Genomic DNA, 26968 nt, shown 5'->3' with positions numbered 1-26968 from the left:
TGATGATGAATGTTATTGGCTGATTGTAACCAAAGAGGAGGAGCAGTAAAATAGCTAGAACTAAGTACACACGTAGTTTGGCTTATGGTGTCTGTTGAAAATTCTAAGAAGATTCGACGGAGCAGGTAAACTATACGGCGTCTTACAGTTTAGCTGCCCCGTCGAATCTTCTTTGAACATTCGCCAGACACCATAAGCCTTCAATGACAGATTCGACCTTAATTTGGATTTTCGAACGAATGCAATTTTTAACGAAAAACAAAATAAATAAAAACGAATTTCGGGAGTAAATAAATACATTTATTTTTTGGACGAAAACGAAATTCCGAAACAAAATATTTCAGTGTGCACATGTTTAATGTACAGGGATCTGTTCGTACCAGCAGCTGCTGAGAGCAGAGCTGTCCCTTGTAAATACAGAAGGCTTCTGTGTTTACAAATGACAGCAGGGAGAAGGAGTGGAGGGTGAAAGCCATAAGTGGCTAAATGGAATTCCACCACATTTTGGCAGCAAAACTGGGAATGAGGGCCACATGACAAGGCCTGGTGGGCCGAATTTGGTCTGCGGGCCTTGTGTTCCACATATGTGCTCTAGAGCTTTGGACGTGCACGTGATGATGCTGAGGAGCTGGTCCCTGCATTGGTTTTGATGACGTTAGAGCAGTGGTCATCAACCCAGTCCTCAGGGCCCACTAACAGGCCAGGTTTGCAAAATAACTGAAATACATCACTGGTGATATCATTTGCTGCTCAGTGATTGCAGTATTCTAGTCTGCATCTCCCCAAGGTAATACATGAAACCTGGCCTGTTAGTGGGTCCTGAGGATAGGGTTGATGACCACTGCGTTAGAGGACATTTGACCATTGGAGCATAAGGAAGAAGAGCCTGCAGGGACTGGTCTAGTAGCACAGAGGAGCTTGTAGGAGCAGAGGGTTGAGTCAGTAAAAGTGCTTTACCAAGTCTCCAAGACATAAAAGAACAGTTAAACCTTCCAGTATGGGTGCCATTTCACTGCAAAAAAAAGGACTTTTAAGTTTCCTGGAGTTCAGCTTATATGTTAAACCAATCAATAAAATCCCATATAAACATTAACACGTTAATGTATGTCAGCAGCCGTTTTCAATCTTCCTAAATCTGCAGCTTTCATTAGAATAATCCTGCCATGTACATTCTTTTAGGTACTTACAGTTATTAAATGAAGACTGTCTTTTGTCTCCCAGTTGGGCTTCTAATTGGGACAGCAAGTGTCTCTTTCAAAACACATTAGGCAGGAATAGTCCGCTATTGTCCCTATCAAGGAATGATATGCAGCAGTTGCTGAAGTAATGTCATGCAAACAGAAAGAGGCTGCAGGAGATCAATAACAAGATGAAATAAAATTAAAGTCACTTTCATTTTATAACGCCAACATTGCAATTGAAATTTAAAAAATGTTTTTGACAATACAATATAAGCTTACTTGGAAAATTGCCTTTCACATTGTAAATTGCTTCCTGTCTGCTGGCCATCTCTTTCCACAACTTCCTGGATTCACTGTATGCTTTACAGCTTCTCCTCTACTTGTTCCTTTGTTTGTTTTTTGCCTCTAAATACTAAATATGCACCTTCCTGCCTGAAAGCAATGATGTACTGACTCCTGAAACTGCTGCTTCCACCTAGGGTTGCCACTTTTTCTTCAAGCCAAACCCAAACACTTTAGCGGCACACGGAAAAAAACATTTTTTTTAGCATACGCTGTAGAACTGTAACAGACCTGGGACACCTTTGGGCGCTCCAAAGAGAATAATGTGGCATGCATCGTGCCCCTCACCCCCCTATCAGGCCCCGTTCTGAGCCACATTGCTGTCTAAATATAGTGTCCAGGTTTCAGGCGAATAAATATGTGTGGTTCTCCAAAACGTACGTGTTCAAACTTCAAAATGATTTGGCTAGAAATAATTGAAATCCAATGTGGAAATGAATATATGATTTTACATTTGGACCACAGATACACTTGAAAACAGTATTGTATTTTAAAAAAGGCAATTATGAATTTTCTATGTCTTTGTCCTTGTGTTTTTGCTATTCAATATGACAACCCAATTAAAATATTGCACAGAAAAAAAGGCAATTATTTGCGATACAGTACTTTAGCAAATGTAATATTTCATTTTACATTTAATTTACATCTATTTAAGGTGTGGGAACAGTTACACAAATATTCTTTTTGTGTTTAACTTTTTTTTTCTAAAGCCAAGTTATTTTCACTGACCTTACCAAGGCTATGTAATTCACTCTAGCAGAAAAATAGAAGCATATTTGTTGTGCAGTTTTGAAGACAACAGCTGTTTTGCAACAGCTTTTCAACCTCTCTGTACTTCTGTATTTTAGAAATCTGTCTATTTAAATCAGACATTAGCACAGGGCAGCGGTGCCCTATTGATGTACCAGAGGCGATATGAAGCGCATATGTGCTGTCTCTGTGACTCACAGCCTGAACAAAGCCTCTGTTTATGTAGTTTTAGAGCTACGCATACAGTAATTTTATGCAGACCTAAAATCCTGCAGAGACAAGACAGAAAGGGATGTGATGAGCTCAAATAACCCAAAAGATAATTAGCAGCAAGTATAATGGAGATGACCAGGATTAGTGTTCAATCTGCTGATGAGTAAAGTGGAAAAAAATTGTGTCTGGATCTCTTAGCAGTGGTGTGGTGCTTAAGTTTCCATTTTTTAAACATTGAATAGCAGTGGGCTATGTATGTATGTATGTATGTCATGGCCACTGAGCAATCGTTCTAATAAAAGATTGTTACATAAATGTTCAAGTTCTCCTCAGGTGCCAATGAGGCAATCCAACCACTCCAACCACCTTAAGGTGGTGCTCCAATCCAAACTTTGGTTTTCCAGTTTTGGATACAACCAATAAAACCTCTGAGTGTTTTTACTGCTGTTTGTGTCCCGTTTATGAAGACCCACCCTCACTATTGGTCTTGGTGACCATTGTGACTAGCACAAAATTTTACAGTTGTCACCAGAACAGCTGTGAAGGGATATCTCTTCCAGCAAAAGCTATCAAAGGTGAGATTTCACTTAACGTCTGAAAAACGTCCTGTCTCTGGGACAGGAAGTGAGGCATAATCTCCAACAAGGGGAGCACGGGGGCAAGGAAAGCAATAAGGAACCAGACAGTTGCTAACCCTTTCATGCTCTATGAAAAATGTAAAAGGTTTGTTGGAAATTCACTTTAAGAAAGGAAAACAAACCACACAATGAAAAATTACATAAACGGCCATGGAATGAATCTATAGTTCATTTGACACCTAGTTTTTATTTTTTTGTCAAAAGAATTAAACGATAGGTTCACCTTTTACAAAAAATAATAAATGCATATTTTTTTACACAAAACAAAATGTGCATTTATTGTTATTTTTTCACTGCAGCCTGTAAGGCATTGCACCCGCGATCAGCAGATGTGTGGGCGGAGCCCCACACATCCGCACTGTTTTCAAATTGTGGTAGCAGGTGCGGGAGAGAAACCCTGCCCACTGTCACAGGGAGGAAGGATTGGGGCAGAGAGGAGGCAGGAGCTGGAACATGTTACATGTTCCACCCTAAATACGGAGGTAGGAGCATAACATGTTTCAAAGCTGAACTTAGACATTAAGTTATATGTACATAACTCCCCAAAAATGTAATTTCCTGATATGTAATTTGCTAAATGCTGTTGCCAGCTCTGTGCTTCTTTTTTTACATGTATTCCAGACCAATCTTAACTGATTTCCATAAAAAGTAATTTACAGAGCTCAATAGCTGATGCTCACATTTCACCCATAGTTGAATATTTCAGAATGTTCAGTGACTCTTGACTCCCTCTCCCATATCTCTCTGTGCTCTGTATGGCCTCCCTTCAGTGTTTCAATTAGAGCTGGACAATCTGAAAGGAAAAAGCTACTGCTGTAGTTTCACTCATGATGCTTTGCATGTTATGAGTGCACTCTGTGTGAAATGAGTACAGTGGAACCTTGGATTGCGAGTAACGCGGTTAACAAGCGTTTCGCAAAACGAGCACTGTATTTCTAAAAATCCTAACTCAGTTAGCGAGTGTTGTCTCGCAAAACGAGCAGGATTCAGGCCAAAAGCAGTGTGCAGTATTGCTTTTGGCCTGAGGTGGGGGGCGCCGGAGCCGAACAGCGCCGATCGTCTGCGTTCAGAAATGTACGGAAAGGCCTGAGGAAGGTTCGGCTGACCTCGGCAAACCTCGGAAAGGCTCGTGAACATTTGCTGAGGTCAGGCGAAGTGTGTTTGGGCCTTTTCGTCCGTTTCCAAGGCTCTCCGGCGCCCCCACCTCTGGCCGCATGCAGTATTGCATCCCATTGAAGTCAATGCGGAACAAATAATTTTCGCTTCCATTGACTTCAATGAGAAAACTCGCTTTGATATGCGAGTACTTTGGATTACGAGCATACTCCTGGAACGGACTATGCTCGTAATCCGAGGTTTCACTGTATTTGTAAAATAAATATATATAACGAGTAGAATTGTTGATCTCTCCTTCTAAAAATGTTACTTGTCTAGATGCGTTTTTGAGGCATTGGCTTCAATGCTTCCTGAATAACTGATGAGGAAAAAATTTAAGTTTCAAATCTTTTTAAAAAATTCTTTCTATGAAGTCTGCTGAAAATGATGGGTTTGTCATCATTGTGTATCACGGCTTCCCCAGATAAACCTTAGCTTGGATTCTGACAGGCACAGATAGATTTGCTCATTTCTACTTGCTTGTTCCAGGTCGGCTCATAAGATCCTGAAGCTGGAGACAAAAAATCAGGAAGTCAGCCTTCATTAGGACAAGATTCCCTTTAAAAAATCCCTCCCAGAGCAAAGTGCAGTCTATGGGGGTGTTCATCAATTGTCTGTCAGGCATACAACACAATGCTGGGGCTTCAACTATCTCCCACCAGCAACAAGAAAGCTTGGCCATTTTAAAGTCAACTTCTGGTGTTTCTGGATAGCTTTTCCATAATGTAGATTATTTATTTTATTATTATTATTATTATTTTTATACAAGAATGCAATTAACAATAGGAGTGGCTGCAACATTTGGACAATTAAACAGGGAAACAAAATAAAAGTAACAATGTACAGTTTGTTAGTACAGCTTGTTGACAAACTAACAATGCTGGGTCTAGAGGGGTATTGTGTAAGAAGCACTTGGATGGATGGCGGTCAGTCTAACAAGAGGTAGAGGAAAAGAGGGGTGAAAGAGGGGAGGCCTAAGTCAATAGATTATAAAATATAGTACAAGTTAAGTGGGGGGTAAGACTTCAATTGGAGGGTCATTGGTTAATAACCTAGTTTGGTACCAATGGGTATATTGGAAACATTGTACTTCCATAATGTAGATTAAACAAATCATGAGCTTTGTGGGAGGGGCAGAGGTGCAGACTATTGCAGGGAAATCTCACCAATCAGAGAGATAAAAAAGGCTGCAGGGGCATTGCTAGGAAAGACCTGGAGCACCTTGGCCGTGCTTTGATGTCATGCCTTCTTTGCCGGATATGCGGTGTCATATAGCATGGCGGCGCCTTGCCGACACTGTCTGTTCACCTGGCGACTGCCGGGAGGGATGTTTTGGGGTGAACGTTGAATGGCTTGTCCGTCCAATTGTTGGCGCCTCTCTCCCCAGGTGCACGCCTGCGTGACGTTGGTGGGCGTGTGGCAGCTGTGTCCTTATAGGCTCCATTCATGGGAGGTTGATTCACCTTGGTGGTTTTATCTACTCTCTATGCTTCACCTTTGTATCACTCTGGACTGGAAGTTTATGGTTCAGTTTCAGCTAATTTATTTTCTTTTCACCATTATTTTCATTTGGCAATTTTAGGTATCTGGTCTCTATCCAACTTCTCGCATGACTCTACTCTCCAACCTTCACTATTTATGTAACCTCCCTGCACATGCTTGGACCTCACTGACACTTCTTATTATAAAAACAATATTATTTGTCCTGCCCTTTACTAAGTGGGTCTCCAGTCTGTAGTGCCACACTCCTACCATATAGTTAGGTTTGTAAGTACTTTAGATTGTGGGGGCCTTTATGGGTTTAATCTTCATTCATACTTCTTATTATCAATCCCTTTCCTTGGCAGTGTCAGACCATACAGATGTCTCTACTATCATATATTACATAATTCAAGTCACATGCATGCTCCTGAAGATTGGATCAATCCATGAAACGCATAGAGCTGTATAATGCTGTGTCTCTACCTATTATACTTATTATTATACAAAAATTATATAATATCAACTGCTTACCTTATGTGATGATTTGTGTGTTTACTTGTGTGTATATGTATTAACTGCATTGATTCCATTATGTATCATGATTACCACTATGTACCAGAATACTGATACTATTATCATTATTAAATTATTTTTGTATACCTATGTGCTTCTGATTAATTTATAAGCATGGTAAAGATCACCTTTTTTGGTGCCAACAGGTCTATTAGGCCCAACAAACAGACTGCGATAGAAGGTCTTATGGTAATCATTGTGTTGATAGTGTATTTATATCTGCTAGTACATCGAACATTCCCCTCCCCCCAGACTGACAATGCTACTGTCCAAATCTGCCCCCTGTTCTCCTTCATCCAGCGTGGGGGCACTCTGATACTGGAGGTGTATTACTAGCCAGATCACCAAGTGAAAGCAGAGGGGAAAAAAGCCTAAAAAAGAAAACAAATGCGGCCACCACATCTAATGATCGGTAAGCTGCAATGTATTACATTTTTGGTTTTGGGTTAAAGTGGAGTTCCACCCAAAAATGGAACTTCCACTTTTTGGAATCCTCCCCCCCTCCGGTGTCACATTTGGCACCTTTCAGGGGGGAGGAGGGAGCAGATACCTGTCTAATACAGGTATTTGCTCCCACTTCCTGGCATAGATCACCGCGGAGCTTGCGGTGACCTACACCACTTCCGGCGCCTACGCTCTCCTCCACCTCTGTGTTCTGTGAGACACAGAACACTGCAGGGACCCGAGAGGACGCGCAGCGCGACTTGCGCATGCGCAGTAGGGAACCAGGAAGTGAAGCCACACGGCTTCACTTCCTTATTCCCTTTCCGAGGATGGCGGCGGCAGCAGCCAAGTGCCGAAGGATGGATCTGCTTCGGCTGCCGACACCGCGGGCTCCCTGGACAGGTAAGTGTCCATATATTAAAAGTCAGCAGCTGCAGTATTTGTAGCTGCTAGCTTTTAATATTTTTTTTTCAGCGGACCTCCGCTTTAAATACCACTTTAAGACTAAAATACAACCTAACATATAGAATGTGGAGGTGAAGGCTAAGTAGCTAATGGAGTGCAACAGTTGGCAATGGTTATTGCTTAACCTAGTGCAAATAGTGGAACTGTCAGAGGGATCAGGAGTATGTATGCAAAGCATAGCTTGTAAGTGAGTAAGTGTTGCCTTATGTTGGTGATGAGTGCCCCCTTAAAGCTATCCTGTCAAGTTAAAAAATAACCTGCCCAAAGTTTCCTGCAAGAGAAGAGCTCTTACAGTATATTCATCTGTTTGGAACCCGGAAGGGTTCTATGACAAAAAGGACTTACAGAGGCCAAAGCATTATAATGGAGGGGAGGTAGGAGACATTGGCCGCTGGAGAGTTGAGTGACCTAATGTGGTCAGTTTCTACATATTGGTTGTCAGTGATGAGTGTGCCCCCTTACCTTGCTGCACAATGTGTCCCCTTTACATTGCTTCTTAGTGTTTTCCCTATTATTGTTGCAGAGTGTGCTCCCTTGTGTTGCTGCTCCATGTGCCTCCGTTTGTTGCTGCACAGTATGCTTCCCCTTTTGTTGCTGCCCAATATGCCCCTTCTTTTGAGGCTGCTTAGTGTGCCCCCCCTTTTGTTGCTGCTCAATGTGCCTCCTTTTCTTGCTACTTCAGTGCGCCCCCCCCCCCCATAGTTGGCAGTAAGTGGCTGCACCTTTAATGTCTACCTCAGAGGTCTGCAGAGGCCCCACATTGCTTTCTTCCAACTCTGGCATCTCTTACAGACATCAAAACTGTAGATGCATGGATAGCCCTCCACCCAGTGCTACCTGCATAGAGCAGAACAAGTCAGTCAGCGTATCTGCTTAATGAGGGATTTAGTGAAAACAATCGAATCTGCAAATAGCTCTAACATCCCTTCTAAACTATTCAGATCAAATTTGTTCAAACTGGTTCAATTGGCCAAGGCAGAAAATTATTGATAGTTTGCATCGATCAGCAACACCGAGATACTTTGCTCATAATTATAATCACATTTCAATCACTCAGATTATGAGATTACATTGTGGAATTGTAGATGCAATCGATAATTTACGATTGCATCCTATCTATCAAAATCCACTTTCCCATGTGTGGTATATCAAATGGGTTGTCGACTATAGATTAATTACTCCTATCAGAAGAGATCAACCGAAAAATAAATTGATCGTTTATCAAAGTGTGTATAGGCACCACAAAAATGGCTTGCTCTATTTGGTCATGGTAGGTGCCAGGAGCCTAACAATGCCTAAGAGACGCTAGTTTTAATTCAGCGTGCTTCATACATCATCCTCTATTCGTGCCTCATTCTTTTGCTTAGCACTAAAAAATGCGTTCTTGAATTGATCAATGACCACACAGGTAGCTGCTGCGGGTAGAATAATTTAATTTCCTTCTACAGTTAATTAAGTCATAATTCAAAGATGTAGATGTAGCTCACTCTCCAATGAGGTCCCACTGGTTTGCCCCAGGTTCTTATCCCAGATTAGGGTAGTAGCAGCCAGGCCCACAGAAACAGTCAGTTTCTGGCTCAATGAACAGTGCAGGGGCTGCCTTTTTGGAATCTATTGCTGGATATGGCTTAGGGAGCTGTTGGATACTCAGTGAACGCTGAGCAATAAATTGAGGATACTCCTCACTGTAATACTACTTCTCAGTACAGTTCCTCCAGCAGAGGCCAAAAAAAATGGACAACACCGAGGTGCCTCCAGTAATGTCCCAGGTCAGGAAAACACTAGTATTGATATGCTAGAGATAGCAGCAGCAACAGTCACTAGCTTAATGTGAAAGTTTTCTTTTATAAAGCAGAACAGCCCCGCCCAGTTCTGCCACAGCGGGGACCTCGATGAGCACAGGTAGAATCTTTAGCTGGGCTATCCAGAAGGGCAGCAGTCTTTCAGGCTGGGAACCTCTCCTACTATACAAGAACAAGCCTGCTCCAGACCCCAGACTATTTATGTGCTCTGCATCCACCTACTGGGCACACCTCCCCAGGGATTGGCTGACCCAAAAATATTCAGAGTACCCTTTTGACCCGCTCCACTCCTATGTTCTGGAGACGTTCAGAAGGTAGTAAGAAGCAATCAAGTCTGCGGCCTGTGAGACCCGATCAGTCCAAACAATCAGCAGCTGCTCCATTGATTACAGAAGAGCAAAAAAGCCTATCTAGGAGGGTGCTACATAAATCTAAAAAAAACCCCATGTATTCCAGTTATGAATCAATGATAAAATCATTAAACATATTTCACATGAAACCAACATAAGTACCGTACTTGAAACTTTTTTGATATCCGCTATCTCTAATCTCCTGCAAAGCAAGCTGGGAGAGTGCAGGCCAAAACCCTGAGTAAATTATGCACAGCGCATTTGCACATGTGAACATGCTTACAGGAGGAGAGAACAAAGGAATGATCTCATCAGTATACTGCAGTTCTCTTCATTGTCGAATCACAGGCTAGGGTGTGTTCTACACAACACCAGGCAGTATTACTTTTCTCCAGTATACTTTGACGGGAGGACCAGGCTGTGCTGTCTGGCAGGGGTATCTGGATCACAAAACAGAATTCTAGAATGTTCATGTGTATATTTTTCTTTCTATATAATAGGCATATGCAGGTTATTACCTAAAGTTCAGCTTTAAGACATGACTACAATGATAAAAAGTAGATGCTGCCGCCTTAGCTAAGATGAAGCTTCATCAAAATATGTCCACCGGCAATATAGAATAGCTTATTCCGTCCTTTTCTCATTATATTTTGTGTGTATGCTGCTGTGTAATATTCCAATAAATCAGTTCTGTATGAAAGGTAATGTTATCTGCATACATATAGAGATTTCCAGTTTTTTATGTCTAAATGATTGATCACTGACAGTTCACTTATTTTACCTCTCTTCATGTTTCTCTGCTCTTTACAGGAAATCTCCCAACAGGAATTGGGAAGGGTGTTACTGAACACCTTGGAGATATGCAGGGAACCCCAGCAAGGTATGAACATCATTATGCACTGGGATTGTTATCTGTTACAACCAAGTTATCACTATCTCATGGATTATTACATTTTAATGACTTAAAGTGTGTGTCCAGCCAAAACATTTTTTTCTTTGTTTTGTATAGCATTGGAAAGGATTATAACTTCTATCTGGGCCATAATTAAAGAGATTTCCCCTGCCTTCCTGGCTTGCTTACAATGTTTTATCAGACATGAAGGTTGGGAAAATCTGACATAGGGATGGATAGAATTAAATCACCCCATTTGTCTGGGGATGGAGGAGCATGTGACCCACTCCCCCTATTTTCTGTGATAGTGCTGGTGCATGGGAGTTGGTTCAGTGCTGTCACGTGGTTAGGGGATTACACAGTCAATGTTAAAAAAGAAAAGAGCATCAAATGATCATCTCAAACATCCAAAATTCTTTATTGCTAGTTATTCTTGACAACAGGAATGGCAAAAGACAGCCAACGTGTTTCGAGGGCCAAAAATCCCCTTCCTCGAGGCGTGGACAATATAGCAAAAAGGTATCTTTTGGACTCAAAGCAAAGGGATTGGTTATAACTCTCTGACAGTGGGAAGTATTAATGGGCCTCACTTGGCTTTGGCTATAGAGGCAGGCACAATTGCACATCAGTCCTTACTTCTTCAGGAACCATGAATCAGACCGAGACAGAAGTATAGTTAAATCACACTTGTTTAATAATAATAATAATAATAAGGTAAACAGAGTAAGCGTAGTCAAAACAAGCCAGAGTTCAGTAACCATATCGGGTAGTCAGCCAAGTAAATGTCAGAGAGCCAGAGATAAACGTAGTAGTACAGCAAGCAGGATCAGGAGCGAGAAGGAACGTCAGCCGAGCAAGTCTTCAACAGGAACGCAGGAGAAAGTCTCTGTGATGTTGACAAAGGTGAAGGCAGAGATCAAGTGAGCTGGGCGACTTTAAGTAGGCAGGACTGACGAGCAGAATCAACAGCTGGGTAACTGTGGAGAGAGATGGGAGCTGACAATTAGCCAACAGCTGAGCGGCCAGTTCAGAGAAGGAAGGGCTGAGCCCAGCCCTGACACTTCTGCCGGAGGGTTATATTTAGCAACTTTTGCTATGAGTCTACCTTGTCCAAACTTTGATGAGGAGAGATTTATAGCCCGAGAAACGCGTTGACTATCGTCTGGTGTTCTGTTGTCATGTGTAATTAATAATAAAGGATTTTGGTGCACAATTTTTTTTCCATTTTTCATGTCAACTTTTCAATTCAGATGATCCCCTTTTTTGGTGAGTCTCTTTGACTATGCTTTGTGGAGAGCTGCCAAAGTCAGACCATTAGGCATTACAAGGAATTCCTCATTCGGGGTAAAGGGTCTGTGTTCAGCACCTCACCTCCACCTTATATCTGATCTTACATAGGGTATTGTTTCCTGAATGGAGCAGTGGGGGAGTAAAGGAAAGGTGAGCATGTGCAGCTGTGGTGGACCTGTATGGGTAAAGAACAGGTTTGCGTTCACCGTTATAAAATAAAATGGAATTTGCACTTTAATTGGTGGACTTTTTTTAATTTTCAAGGCAGTCATCAAAGTTCTGTAGAGTGCTGACTCTAGAGCTTTAAAACAAGTTGCAGGATTCCTAGCATAGGAAGATGAATGAAATGAGAAACAGATGGAGAGATACATTTCTAGAGTTCTGGGGGCGCTCCAGATTCTGTGATTTTTAATTTCGAGGAATTAGGTCTGCCAGCTTGGCCATTTAAATCCACACGTGTAGTAAACACACATATGGCTCACATACATCACATTAATATATGTTTGCTGCTTGCTTTGCCACTGTTACCGTGCAAGCACATAACATTCATGTGTGCTGATTTGCTTTGTAGTCACGTGTAGTCACATGGCTGGCCAGTTTAAACATTTGACCTAGAAAGCCTATGAGGAAATCATGTCGGAGGAGCGGAGAGGTTACCAAGGCTACATTGGACAGAAGATATTTGTATGCAGTGTAGTTCAAAGATTATTCACAACGGGACTAGAATAATCTGTAATGCAGTCCAATATCTTTGGCTTTTATTGCCTAAATGGCATTGGGGATTTAAAGAGAGATCTCACACATGCAGCTGTCTAAATCACGTTATATATAAATTGATACAGCTGTTATGGAATTGGCATGCTGCTGGATGAAAAGAGAGAAGGTAGTAGTGTTATCCTTTTATGTCCTTCAGGCCCTGCTCACACTATTGTGCTGTGGTAATGCGCACATTACTGCATTGATGTGGTGCTATTCATTGAGACGCACCTATGCTACAGCGCAGCACCACCTGTGTTGTGCTGCCGAAAATAACGTATGTGCGCTTTAGTGTGTTAGGTAGCCCAGTTGAATGAATGGGCTTAAAAACAGAAAAAGTGCAGCGCTAAAATTATGTGAAAAAATTGCGACTAAGGAAAACTAAAGCAGAGTCCTATAAGCGTATCAACATGTGATCAATGGTGAAAAATTCATATGAGACATAGCCTAGTAAACAATGATATATAAACATATATAAACTGAACATAAAAAAAAGAGCACATATAAAAAATGCAAAAAGAAAAGTCCCATTAAAGTATTAGTCCATGAATGAACAAGGAAAAAGCACCCATCTGTGAAAATGCAAGGAACCAGAAGAAGAAAAAGGGATCATCCGTGTAGTTTTACACCCTAGGTGAGTATTATAATTCGCTTACCAGATGGCGATGACTGCTGTTATGGCAGTCTCGCCCAGCTCAGGGAAATCGGTCTCCCAAAAACCAAAAGCACAATACCAGAACAGCAGCTTAGCGGTGGATAATTCTTGGGAATATAAAACAGAAGGCTTCCATAGCGTAATATGTACAAATAGGGTAATTTATTATGGTAAAAAAAAGAATCGCACTTACAATGTTGTAGTCAGTTAAGAGCAGTGGAATATGGCATAGGATCAAATGGCTGTGTCTCCGTCTGTTCGACTTCACTTCCTATGTTCGATTGTTAGCCCAGCTGAAAACGTAATGACGTCACCGTCGCAGGCTCCTCCCTATGCGTTTCGTCACGATAGGACGTCGTCTGGGGATTGGCTAGGTGAATGAATGGGCTGTCCTAACTCAATGCGCATTAAAGCGTGGCTTAAAGGAGAAGTGCAGAATTAGAAAAAAAGACCATTCATACTCACCTAGGTGAATGCAGCATCGGTCTGATGCTGCATCTGCTCCCTGCTAACTCTACACTGGGAACTGAGTGAACAAAGACTGCTGATTACTCAGTTCTCTGGTCTGATCTGAGCACAGAGCAGTGACTCAGTTACTGCTCTGTGCTCTGCCCCTCCAGCACTCACTAGAGCGCTGGGCTGTGCAGGGGACACACTGAGAGGCTGATCTAGATGCTGATCAGGCATGTAGATGGATCCTGACATTATTGTCGAGATCCCTGTAGACTCTGGACCGACTTTGTGATGTCAGCAAACAGCAGGCTTTAGCCTGCTGTTTGCTGAATCTTGGTCGAGGGAGTGCAGAACCAAGTGCACTCCTGTGACCTACAGAAGAAGTAGGGCCAAAAGAGTTTTGGCCCTACTTCTTTTAAAACACTTGTGCTAACGAGAAACAACAGTGTGAACAGGGCCCTATAATCTAATACTGATTTATGATAGTAAAGTAAGAAGGGCGAAATATGCTTAGTTAGCCAGAGTAGCAGTTTTTACTGCCACTGGGTTCTCAGGGCTACACAGTTTTGGAGCTGGACCTGCATACACTATATTACCAAAAGTATTGGGACACCTGCCTTTACACGCACATGAACTTTAATGGTATCCCAGTCTTAGTCCGTAGGGTTCAATATTGAGTTGGCCCAGCTATAACAGCTTCAACTCTTCTGGGAAGGCCGTCCGCAAGGTTTAGGAGTGTGTCTATGGGAAAGTTTGACCATTCTTCCAAAAGTGCATTTGTGGGGTCCTGATGTGGACAAGAAGGCCTGGCTCGCAGTCTCCGCTCTAATTCATCCCAAAGGTGTTCTGACAGGTTTAAGTCAGAACTCTGTGCAGGTCAGTCAAGTTCCTCCACCCCAAACTTGCTCATCCATGTCTTTATGGACCTTGCTTTGTGCACTAGTCCAAATCATTTGGTGGAAGGGGGTTTACGGTGTGGGATTGTTTTTCAGAGGTTGGGCTTGGACCCTTAATTCCAGGGAAGGGAACTCTGAAGCCCCATACACACTATCAGATTTCTTGCTAATTTTTGTCTTCAGATTTACCAAAACCATGTAGTGCAAGGGCCTGCCTGATTGCATACAAATTGAAACTCCTAAGGTTTGACCTCATATTATATGGTTTTGATAAATCTGAAGGAAAAAAATCAGAGTAAAACCTGATAGTGTGTATGGGGCTTTAAGGCATCAGCATACCAAGACATTTTGGACAATTTCATGCTCCCAACTATGTGGGAACAGTTTGAGGATGGCCCCTTCCTGTTCCAACATGACTGCACACCAGTGCACAAAGCAAGGTCCATAAAGACATGGTATGCTGATCAGGGGCGGATCCAGAGTCTAGTCTCGGGAGGGGCACTGCCAGAAAATTCGTTTTTTTTGTGGGCAATTTATCGAGGAAATGGCTGGTGTTGGCGCTTCAATTATCCCAGCACCATGGTTGTTATTTCTATTAATATATTGTAATATAAAATTTAATGGTTCAACTCACCATATTGCAGAACCAGTGGGAGCCCTGAGCGTGTCACTTGCCACCGTCACCTGGCACACATTGTGGATTATCACTTGCCACGTCACCTTCCACATGTTGCAGATTGTCACTTGCCTGCCACCAGATGCGGATTGTCACCTGTCACATGTTGCGGATTGTCACTTGCCACGTCACCTTCCACACGTTGCAGATTGTCACTTGCCATGTTACTGGCCACACATTGCAGATTGTCACTTGCCACGTCACCTGCCACCAGATGCAGATTGTCACTTGCCACGTCACCGGCCACACATTGCGGATTGTCACTTGCCACGTCACCTGCCACCAGATGCGGATTGTCACTTGCCACGTCACCTGCCACACATTGCGGATTGTCACTTGCCTGCCACCAGATGCAGATTGTCACCTGCCACATGTTGCGGATTGTCACTTGCCACGTCACCTGCCACCAGATGTGGATTGTCATTTGCCACGTCACCTGCCACACCTTGCACATTGTCACTTGCCACGTCACCTGTCACACATTGCAGATTGTCACATCACCTGCCACCAGATGCAGATTGTCACTTGCCACACATTGAGGATTGTCACTTGCCACGTCACCTGACACCTTGCGGATTGTCACATAGCTGCTAAGGTGGTGTTTTGCTTGCCTCCTTTCAGATCAGGCAGCAGAGAGATAATGTAATCTCTGTGCTGCCCACACTGCCTGTACATTGAAGGCAGAAGTTACTGCAGGGATGCGGGGCAGTGAGAGATGATGTCATCTCTCTGCTCCCCTGCACGCCGGCTCGCTGATTGGCCAGCCGCCCCCACTCACACCACCTAGCCTGCTCTCACCCGCCCAAGCCGCCCGGTCCTCCAGCGGAGCCGCCCGCTCCCGCATCCGCTCGGGGAGCCGCCCGCTCCCTCATCCGCTCGGGGAGCCGCCCGCTCAGGGAGCCGCCCGCTCCCTCATCCGCTCGGGAAGCCGCCCGCTCCCGCACCCACTCGGGGAGCCGCCCGCTCCCGCACCCGCTCGGGGAGCCGCCCGATCCCTCATCCGCCCGCTCTCTCACCTGCCCGCCCGGCCCGCAACAAATTTCTTGGGGGTGGCAATTGCCCCGTTGCCCCCCCCTGGATCCGCCCCTGATGCTGATGCCTTAGGACTTCCCTTCACTGGAACTAAGGGGCCAAGCCCAACCCCTGAAAAACAACCCCACACCATAATTCCCCCTCCACCAAATGATTTGGACCAGTGCACAATGCAAGGTCCATAAAGACATGGATGAGTGAGTTTGGAGTGAGGGAACTTGACTGGCCTGCACAGAGTACTGACCTCAACCGGATAGAACACCTTTGGGATGAATTAGAGTGCAGACTGCGAGCCAGGCCTTCTTGTCCACATCAGTGCCTTACCCCACAAATGTGCTTCTGGAAGAATGCTCAAACATTCCCATAGACACACTCCTAAACCTTGTGGACAGCATTACCAGAAGAGTTGAAGCTGATATAGCTGCAAAGGATGGGCCAAATCAGTATTGAATCCTACAGACTAACTAAGACTGGGATGCCATTAAAGTTTGTGTGTGTGTGTGTAAAGGCAGGCGTACCAATACTTTTGGTAATATAGTGTATTTTCATCACAAAGGCCCATAACTCAGGAAGAGGTGAGTGTGCAGCAGGCATTAAATGTTCAGGTGGGTTTTATTCTAAAGCGGTATCCCAAAAGCAAACATTTATTACATTGCAGCTTACCAATTCTTTTTTTTAACAAATAAGCAGCTTACCAATTCTTAAATGTGATGGCTGCATTCGTTTTCTTTGTAGGTGTTTTTTCTTTTATTTTCCCCTGTGATCTGGCCAGTAAATATGTTGTTTTTCACAAGTTCTCCTTCAGTTAAAGCGGAGTTCCACCAAAAAGTGGAACTTCCGCTTTAAGCACTCCTCACCCCCTGACATGCCACATTTGGCATGTCATTTTTTTGGGGGGGGGAGTGTGTACCTTCTTTTTAGGCCCCTTTCACACTGGGGCGGTGGGGGCGTCGGAGGTACAACAGCGCTATTTTTAGCGCTGCTGTACCGTCGTTCTTGCAGCGGTTTTCGCCCGATAGCGGTTCGGTTTTAACCCCCGCTGGCGGCCGAAAAAGGGTTAAATCCGCTCGTACAGCGCGGCTATAGCCGCGGTATTGCCGTGGTATAGCCGCGCTGTCCCATTGATTTCACTGCTCCAAAGAAGCGGCTCGCAGGACTTTTTTTACCGTCCTGCGAGCGCACCGCTTCAGTGTGAAAGCCCTCGGGCTTTCACACTGAACAAACAGTGGATGCTGTTTTGGGGCGGTTTGCAGGCGGTATTTTTAGCGCAATACCGCCTGAAAACCGCCCCAGTGTGAAAGGGGCCTTAGTGCCACTTCCTCCTTCCTCTTTTTGGCCAACTAGGCGACTTCTCCTCTCGCCCTAGGTGGCCTCTCCCTGCCAGCAATCTTCTGGGACACGATACAGGTCCAAAAAGATTGGCTGGCCAATGGCAGAGCGCAGCACAACTCGCGCATGCACAGTGCGCACCCAGCCGTGAAGCTGTAAACTGTCACGGCTTGGTGGCCACAATTGCTATGATGGTGCCAAGAAGAGGAGAGGGAGAAGAGTGAGGCTCCAGGAGGCCGCATTGCTGGACCGTGGGACAGGTGAGTGTCTGTTTATTAAAAGTCAGCAGCTACACTTATTGTAGCTGCTGACTTTTAACAAACTAAAAAATGGGTGGAACTCCGCTTTAAGGGTGTTGAGACATACCATTTACCGCCTTGGGGGGGGGGGGGGGGGGGCTTACAATGATCAGCTTTTATTTATTCATGGAAAACCTTTATAGCCCCTAAAAAATGCTTGTGTAACTGCAGTGTGAGCTGCTATTTGACTTGAATATATTGATGTATCTAAGTTTGCTAGTACATATAACATTCCCCTCTCCCCAGATTAACAATGGTGATGTCCAAATGAGCCCCCTGTTCTCCTGTATCCAGAGTGGGGCATTCTAATACAGGAACTGTGTTAAAGACACAGGGAGGGAAAAAGGCTAAAAAGAGAAAATGAATGCAGCCACCATATCTAATGATTGGTAAGCTGCAATATATTACATTATTGGTTTTGGGTTAATACCGCTTTAAAATCAGTCCTACTTCAAAACAGCATATATCCTAATATTCCCGCATGTGCCAGTTCTATGCATTCTTAGACAGTCCATTGTAATTACGGTCACTGGAAAGAAATGATTTACACCCTCGATCCTCTTCCTACTGGAGGCAGCGGGAAAGAGCGGCTCAGAATGACAGCAAGAGGTCACAGCACTAAAAGCCCTACTTAATCTGTCACTGGGAAAATGATCCAAAATTCATGTCAAAGTATATTTTATGGACTTCCAGGCTTCACCAGGTACTGTTTTTTAAGAACTTTATATCAAAATAATGTCTTTGTTGAGAAAAGTCGGAATGGGATCTTTATTGTAATTTCAGCAGACTGAGGTTGCAAGTGAAATGCCAGGGATAATTTGTCACATTTTCCGCATTGTTCAAACCCTTTTATTTTCTAGGAAAGGAACATATTTATGAAGTCTTGGACACTTTGCGTCATGAACTGTCAGTCTGCGAGCTCCTCCAGAGCCAACAGGAGAATAAAGACAGCAAAGCGCAGTCCTTGGCCAACTCGCTAGTCATCTCTTGTTGAACAACAGCGCCACCTACAGCCCATTCATGAATGTACACACCTCTGAACTGGGCCTATCTTTTATCAGCTCCTTTTGAGTTTGCTGATAAGCACAGACCAGCTCTAATCCATCTGCCTCAAGCTGCTCTCCAGTATCTGAATCACACCATGTCAAAGCGATGCATTGTGGGTAGAGTCACATAAATAAGCTCATGAAACATTTTCATTTGTTGACACAGATAAAAATTATTTATATAGTCCTACCTGCAGGTGCTCCGTGTGGCTGGACAGAGCTCATCATTCAGCAGTTCAATAATAGTCATATGGGGAGCAGCATCAATTGGAATAATTTCCGGAATAAAATGAAAACACAGCAATAAAAATGACGGATTCCCCGGGCCAGGAGTGACAGTTTGCAGTATGGCAGCAAGGACGGCCTAGCTAATAAACGGACGGATCAACAGTTTATATGTTCGAGACTAATGTAGGGGATGATATATATACATGGTCTGACGAACAGATCAATAAATCTCACAAATTGCTCTGGTTGAGGTATAGGTGTAAAATCGGATTGATTAGGAGAAAAAATGAATGTGATGCTTTATTTTGAGCTATTGCTTGAATCTGTTTTTCATATGTGTTGTATTCTAGGATACACCATGAAGGGACATTGGAAGAACTGCAGTTTCCTGTAAACTGATGTCATGCTCTATTTTTTTTTATTAATACTGAACTCCAGGAGAACATTTAATAGAGTTGCAAAACATATAAAAGGGCAGTAGCTCTACCTGCAAAAAGATCTGTACAGTAAAACCTTGGATTGCATAATTCATTCCAAAAACATGCTTGTGATCCAAAACACTTAACTTATATCAAAGCAAATTTTATATCAAAGCAAATTTCCCCATAAGAAATAATGGAAACTCAGATGATTCGTTCCACAACCATTTATTCATAGGTCCTTCAGTTTATAGTCCATATAAAAAGATTATAGCAATGTGGTTGTGTAACCATAAAATGCCCATCCACAAATGGAAGCTTCCACAGGGGGATTAGAAGCAAAATCCAGCAGGAGTTACAGAGTATTAAAGAGAAGAGAGGTGCCTCTAAGTGTAGAAATATGTTGCTAAATGTTGTACCTTCATTAAATGTAACCATATTGCTACACTTAGAGGCGCCTCTCTTCTCTTTTATACTCAGTTTTGACGTGACGCTATATGTATATCAAGACATCGCTTGTATATCAAGTCAAAATTTATTTTAAAAGTTTGCTTGTCTAGCAAAATGCTCTTAAACCAAGTTACTCTCAAACCAAGGTTTTACTGTATTTCAGTCTATCTAGTTACGAGATTTACTCAGCTCTGCCATACAGCAGAAGCAGGTGACACCACTTTACAAGCTGATGTAAACGCAACTGGATAACATTTAGTTTGCTAAAGTACTGTGAATAATAAACACCCTAATATATCCTACCCTTAGAATAAAATAGTCCCAATTTGTTTCCTATAAAATACTATTTTTTATCCTTTTTGCATCTCACAGCCACTGATCTCCTCCAGGCACTTCTCGTCTACGTTAACTCACTCCAGCATTGGGTTGATTTACTAAAGACAAATGCACTGTGCGCTTTGCAAGAGCAGTTGCTCCAGAGCTTAGTAAACGAGGGAAAGCTCTGCTGACGTCCATCATCCAAGCATGTTCAAGCAAAAATACTGTTTTTTAAATTTTATTTATTTTTATATATTTTTCCTAGCACGCAGTGGTGTCACTAGGGGGTGGCTTTTGGGGCTATAGCCCCGAATCTGGGGCCCATAGCCCCGAGTCTCTGCAGGGGTCCCCGGGGGGGGCTCTCTGGGGACCCTGATTTAAGGGGGAGGCTCTCTGGGGACCCTGATTTAAGGGGGAGGCTCTCTGGGGACCCTGATTTAAGGGGGAGGCTCTCTGGGGACCCTGATTTAGGGGGCAGGCTCTCTGGGGACCCTGATGTAAGGGGGGGGCTCTCTGGGGATATATACGCACACACGTATATTATATACATGTGTATGCCCGCCCAAGCTTATGACTTTCTTTACTACGTTGCCATGGGCTCTAGCCCAAGATCTTTTGTAGACCTAGCAATGCCCCTGCTGGCACGTGATTGGGTATTTTTTGCAAAGTGACGCTTTACCTCATTTACTAGGCTCTGGAACTACTGCACATTGCAAAGTGCACAGTCTATTTGCCTTTAGTAAATCGACCCCATAATGTCTCTGGATCAGTTTCTTAATATTGACCAAGGTGGCCCATGTCTGTAAATAGTGTGATGGCATAGCTGCTTGTAGTCTAATAGAGTCACATATAACAGGTTGACAATGTAGAATACATGTGGGAGAGAGTTGTTGCCCCATAACAGGAAGTGACTGAACAAGGACCCTCCTGGCGGGATCACCAGGTATTATCATGTTGAAAGTTTCAGATTTAAAATGACTGAAACAACTTTTAAAATGACATTATTAAAGCTTATAGGAGATTTTAGTGACTGGGTTTAAATCTGCTTTAACCACTTCATCACTGCGATGCATTTCAAAATGGCAGAATGGAGGCCATGGTGTTCTGGGGTGCCATTTTAAAACAGCACCGTGTTTCCTTTGTGTGCCTGCGCCCTGTGGCTATGATCATGCTGTCATTAGATGGCACAGATGATAGGCGAAATGCACAGAACCAATTAGAGTGGCAGTTACTAACCAATCATAGTGATCACACAATATAAACAGTACTACTGTTTACATTGGAGAGCCCTCCCCTTACCTTATTTTATGAATAAATAATTAATCAGTGCAGGATAGACAGCAGCAGATTTTGTTAATTTGATTTATTGTAATGTGGGATCATTTTTTAACCCTTTAATCCCCTCCTGTACATGTCATCACCATGCTGCCTCTGTAGTGCCCTGTATATTAAATCATTCATATCCCTTATCCTGCATATTAACTTCCCAATCCCCACCCTGCCTATGTATATAACATGTTATGACCAGTATGCATTGTACCTAGTGCACCATTGCCAAGCTCCATGTTTTAACCACCTCAATCCCAGCATGCCATGTTTCTTTATTTCCAAAAATGGTGTCCAAAATTGAAATCACCTGGGGATCATTTTGGGGATGGTTGTACTATCCAGGCATTTTTAATTAATATGTTTTAAAACAGAAAGTAAGGAAAGCAAAAGTTTTGTTTTTTGCTATATAAAGGGAAAAAAAACAAACAAAACAGTATTTAGTAAATGTTATCAAAAGAAAACTTTTTTAAAAAAATATATCACATTTATTTGGGTCCAGTGTTGCACGAACAAGTATTTGCCAGTCAAACTATTACAACACTTAAAAAGCTCCTTGGTAATGAAGGAGTGTATACAGGCAGGTAGGGAATACAGTGGCAACATCTCCACATAAATTGTCTGCTGACTGGGCAGTGAAAGGGCAGCAGCAAGCTCATGATGCCATCCCTCTGTTCACTTTGTTCTCTGCTTCCTTGTCATCACATTTGCATGCAGCACACTTAAAGAGGAACTGCAGTCTGCTCACATAATTTGTAATAAAAACATCTTTGCCATTCTGAAGCTTCCCTCCAACCATTTTGCGTATTATTTTATGTATACTGTGAATCTGTACTTGCCAAATATACTGCAGAAATATCCCTCCACTGAGTCTGGCGGCAACCATTTTAACTGTGGGCAGCTGTTCACTTCCTGGATTTACACAGAGATGCACACCTCCAGCTCTGCAGCTCTCTTTGGCCCTTTTATGACTCATCCCCCCTCCCTTCCTGGCAAACTCTAACAAGAGTGAGAAAGAGTGCTGTGCATGATGTCATAAGCCTAGGCTAATGACCAGACAAGAAACAGAAAGTGGGCTGTATAAGGAATTTACTGGCAGAAGAAAAATGTTTTACTATCCAAAGTTAAAACAACAAGGGCAGAAGTAGTAATAGATGGAAAGTTGTAAAAATTACTAAAGTTCCGCTTTAATTAGCATCTAATAGTGTCTAATCCACCCTTTCTAACACTTATGCCCCGTACACACCATCGAAAATTCCGCCAGCAAAAGTCCGATGTGAGCTTTTTTTGTCGGAAATTCCGACCGTGTGTATGCTCCATCGGACTTTTGCTGGCGGAAATTCCGCCAGCAAAAGATTGAGAGCAGGTTCCCTAAAATTGGGTACTTTAACTGCTTTTAAAACAATACATTTAAAGTAGAAGTTCAGACTAGATCTAACTAGGCCACATGCACACTGGGCGTTTTTACAGCTGCTGTTTTTGGCTTCAGGCGTTTTTTTTTCCTACAGCTAGTAAAGTCCCCACCATGTTATCTTATTTGTCCATGCACACATAGGGGGTTATTTACTAAAGACAAATCCGCTTTCCACTGCAAGTGCACTTGAAAGTGCACTCGGAAGTGCAGTCGCTGTAGATCCGAGGGGGACACGCAAGGAAAATAAAAAACAGCATTTTAGCTTGCACATGATTGGATGATAAAATCAGCAGAGCTTATCCTCATTTCAGATCTTCCCCTCAGATCTACAGTGACTGCACTTCCAAGTGCACTTGTAGTGCACTTGTAGTGCAAAGTGGATTTGCCTTTAGTAACCCCCATAGGCTGTTATCAGCAGTTTTTGGCAGGGGCGTTTTCTGGCTGGAAAAAAACACAGAACTAATGGGTTTTGAGAGGATTGTTTCAGCTGTAAAAATGCCCTAATGCCCTGCACACACGATCACACATTCCGACAACAAAATCTAACGGATTTTTTCCGACGGATGTTGGCTCAAACTTATCTTGCATACACACGGTCACACAAAGTTGGTCGGAAATTCCGAACGTCAAGAACGCGGTGACGTACAACACGTATGATGAGCTGAGAAAAATGAAGTTCAATAGCCAGTGCTGCTCTTCTGCTTGATTCCGAGCATGCGTGGCACTTTGTGCGTCGGAATTGTCTACACACAATCGGAATTTACATGAACAGAGTTTGTTGCCGGAAAATTTTAGATCCAGCTCTCAAACTTTGTGTGTCAGAAATTCCGATGGAAAAAGTCCAATGGAGCCTACACACGGTCGGAATTTCCGACAACAAGCTCCAATCGCACATTTTCCTGCGGAAAGTCCGACCGTGTGTACAGGGCATAACTCTGAAAAAAGCTTAAAAACGCTGAAAAGCATGGCTATTTGGCATTTATCAGTGTTTTTGAGCCATAAGCTTTTGTGGGAGTATAATTTTGTTTAAAAAAGCTTAAAAAAAAGAAAAACGCTACCGCAAAAACGCTGAATAACTCATTCTGTAGCTACAGCTTTCTACAGCTAACGTTACTGGCTTTTTTATAACGTCCAGTGTGCATGAGGCCTAACTCCTATTCTAAATACCTTGTTTAAGGAAGACGCATATACTGTAGTTACCTATTCTCAGTGCGCTCCATTCCGTCACATGATCTCTCCAGTGGTGCTTTCAGGAGACAGGGACAGCAAAACAACAGACGTCCCATAGTAAGCCTATGGGTGACGTCTCCAATCAGGCGAGTCATCTGTTCAGATACAGAATACCTTATTAATCCCAAAGAGAGATTATTATGTTGGCGATTTCTCCTCTCATCTGAAGCCAACCGATGGGGAGATCACGTGACTGGACCGGAGCGCCCTAAGAATAGGCAAGTGTATAAATCTTCCTCCTACTATTAGTATAGGTGGGAGCAGATTTAAGCTTAGTTAGATCTAGACTTGAATTCCACTTTAATGATTTATTAATGAATACAGAATTGCATTAATTTGTGTTTAATATCTGCCTGGAGTCCATCTCTAATAGAGTAATGACATTTCTCTGATACAACAGTCTTTTCAGCATGTTTTGCCACAAGACATCTAGATGTTTATTTATATATAGCAGATGGTTTAATTATGTTTTATTGACTTTTTGATGATACAGAATTGGATATTTTCTTAAATGTTAATAAAGAACAATTCCTTCTTTTACTTGTCTGTGAAATTATTTCTAGTATTTATAATATTTTATTAAGATGTGCTTCAAATAGGACAGTCTAATAATATCTGGATTAGAACACCTGTCAGGTTTTTATTGCTGTCTGTTTGCCTGTTACGCAGATTCACCCTCTCTTTCTGTCCTGGTGACCATTTTCACTGTAGAGGAGAAATCTTCCAAAGGGGAAACCACTTCTGGTGACAGCCAGGGATTTCGTTTTAATTGTTATTTATTACAGGTACTTTTATAGCGCTGTCAATTTACGCAGCGCTTTATGCATATATATTGCAATATACCTTACAATCTAAGGTCCTATCAGCATGCCTTTTGGAGTGTGGGAGGAAACCCATGCAGGCACAGGGAGAACATGCAAACTCCAGGCAGGTAGTGCAATTGCATAGTTGCCAACAGTCCAGATTTTCCCGGGACAATCCTGATTTTGGACCCTCATCCCAATTTAAGCTTGTCCCGATTATTTTCCCGGGATTTTGCTTTTGTCCCGGGAAAATCGGGAATGTTTTTGGCTAAAAACGGCAGTGGCTACACAAAAATGGCCGCCGCCGCCACCATGAGTGTTGTTTCCCCTTGTGTTCAGTGCAGAGGGGCGGCTTCTCTCTTCAGTGTACAAACAGAAAATTCTATTGTACACTGAAGCCTATTGGCTGCAGGGATTGGCGACCCCTCCCCACTCTCCACTGAACACAAGGAAGTGATCAGCCTCCACCCGCCGCCGCCAACCCTCCACCCCCGTGTGTCCGACGAGTGGGGACACTGATGGAAGGACCGGGGCTATGCTGGCTGGGGACACTGATGGTCCTAACTCCCCCCTTTCACAAGTTTGGCCTAGGTCGACCCCACATCCTTACGCACAGCAGGTACCATCCTCTGGACACGGCTCTGCTGGGTATTGTAGTGTAGTGGGCTGTGTAGTGGATAGTGTAGTGTAGTAATCAGTGTAGTGTAGTGGTAATCAGTGTAGTGTAGTGGTAATCAGTGTAGTGTAGTGGTCAATGTGGACAGGTAGGTCAATGTACTGGTCAGTATAGGAATCAGGTAGGTCAGTGCAGTGGACAGGTAGGTAAGTGTAATGGTCAGTCTAGGAATCATGTAGGTCAGTGTAGTGGATAAGTAGGTCAGTGCAGTGGACAGGTAGGTAAGTGTAATGGTTAGTCTAGGAATCATGTAGGTCAGTGTATTGGATAGGTAGGTCAGTGTAGTGGTCAGTGCAGGAGTCAGACTGGTAAGTACTATTGTAGGAAGGGAAGGGACCCGGGAGTGCTAAAGCTCCATAGGTTAGGGGGCACAAATTTCTTGCCTTGTACTGGGCGCTGACAACCTACGCTACGCCACTGCCGCTGGGGGCCCTGATGTAAGAGATGGACTCTGCTGGGGGCACCTGATGTAAGGACAGACTCTGTTGGGGGCACCTGATGCAAGAACAGACTTTGCTGGGGCCACCTGATGCAAGGACGGACTCTGCTGGGGGCACCTGATTCAAGGACGGACGCTGCTGGGGGCACCTGATGCAAGGACGGACTCTGCTGGGGGCACCTGATGCAAGGACGGACTCTTCTGGGGGCACTTGATGCAAGAATGGACTCTGCTGGGGGCAACTGAAGCAAGGATGGACTCTGCTAGGGGCCCCTGATGCAAGGACGGACCCTGCTGGGGGCACCTGATGCAAGGACGGACTCTGCTGGGGAGGCACTTGATGCAAGGACGGACTCTGCTGGGGGGGCACTTTATGCAAGGACGGACTCTGCTGGGGAGACACCTGATGCAAGGATGGACTCTGCTGGGGGCACCTGATGGCATCTGGTGGCAGGCGACGTGGCAGGTGACACGCTCGGGGCTTCCACTGATTCTGCATTATGATGAGTTGAATGATTTCATTTTATATTACAATGTAATAATAAAAATAGTGCGCTTCAATCAACCTGACACCATAAAAACCATGGTGCCGGGATGATTGAAGCACTAACCCCAGGTGTTTGGAGTATCTTTATCTGCTGATTTGTTAAACTTTCTGGAATACACATATTTCTATTGTTCTTTCTTTCTTTCTTTCTTCCTCCATCCCTCATTCTTCTCATACTCTAACCACACACCCTTTTAGCCACGCCCATTTAAGCCATGCCCACTATTCTGTGTAAACCACGCCCATTTTACAGCACATTTTGCTATTTTGGCACGCCCACAAACAAATGCCCCGCCCCTAATTATAGCAAGGCTCCGCCTACATGCAAAAAAGTGTCCCCTACATATCTAAGGTAAGTATTTAGGGGGTGGGGGCGGAAAGAAAGTGGTAGAGCAGTGA

General features: G+C 43.5%; 1 protein-coding gene across 2 annotated transcripts in view; it reads left to right on the top strand.

Annotated features, from left to right (window-relative positions):
• EFCC1 (EF-hand and coiled-coil domain containing 1) overlaps positions 1 to 24644 on the top strand; it is a 277890-nt gene extending 253246 nt beyond the window's left edge. For both annotated transcript variants that reach the window (XM_073592392.1, XM_073592391.1), the window contains exons 7-8: positions 10206 to 10275; positions 18534 to 24644. In XM_073592392.1, coding sequence (XP_073448493.1) covers positions 10206 to 10275; positions 18534 to 18667 — 204 coding nt within the window. In that variant the 3' untranslated portion in view covers positions 18668 to 24644. The remainder of the gene's footprint in view (positions 1 to 10205; positions 10276 to 18533) is intronic.
• The last annotated feature ends 2324 nt before the right edge of the window (positions 24645 to 26968 follow it).

Source organism: Aquarana catesbeiana, linkage group LG07 (genome assembly GCF_042186555.1).
Source record: "Aquarana catesbeiana isolate 2022-GZ linkage group LG07, ASM4218655v1, whole genome shotgun sequence".
Taxonomy (NCBI): Eukaryota; Metazoa; Chordata; class Amphibia; order Anura; family Ranidae; genus Aquarana; species Aquarana catesbeiana.
Note: the sequence above shows the minus strand (reverse complement) of the source record. Positions and strands in the feature narration are given on the sequence as shown.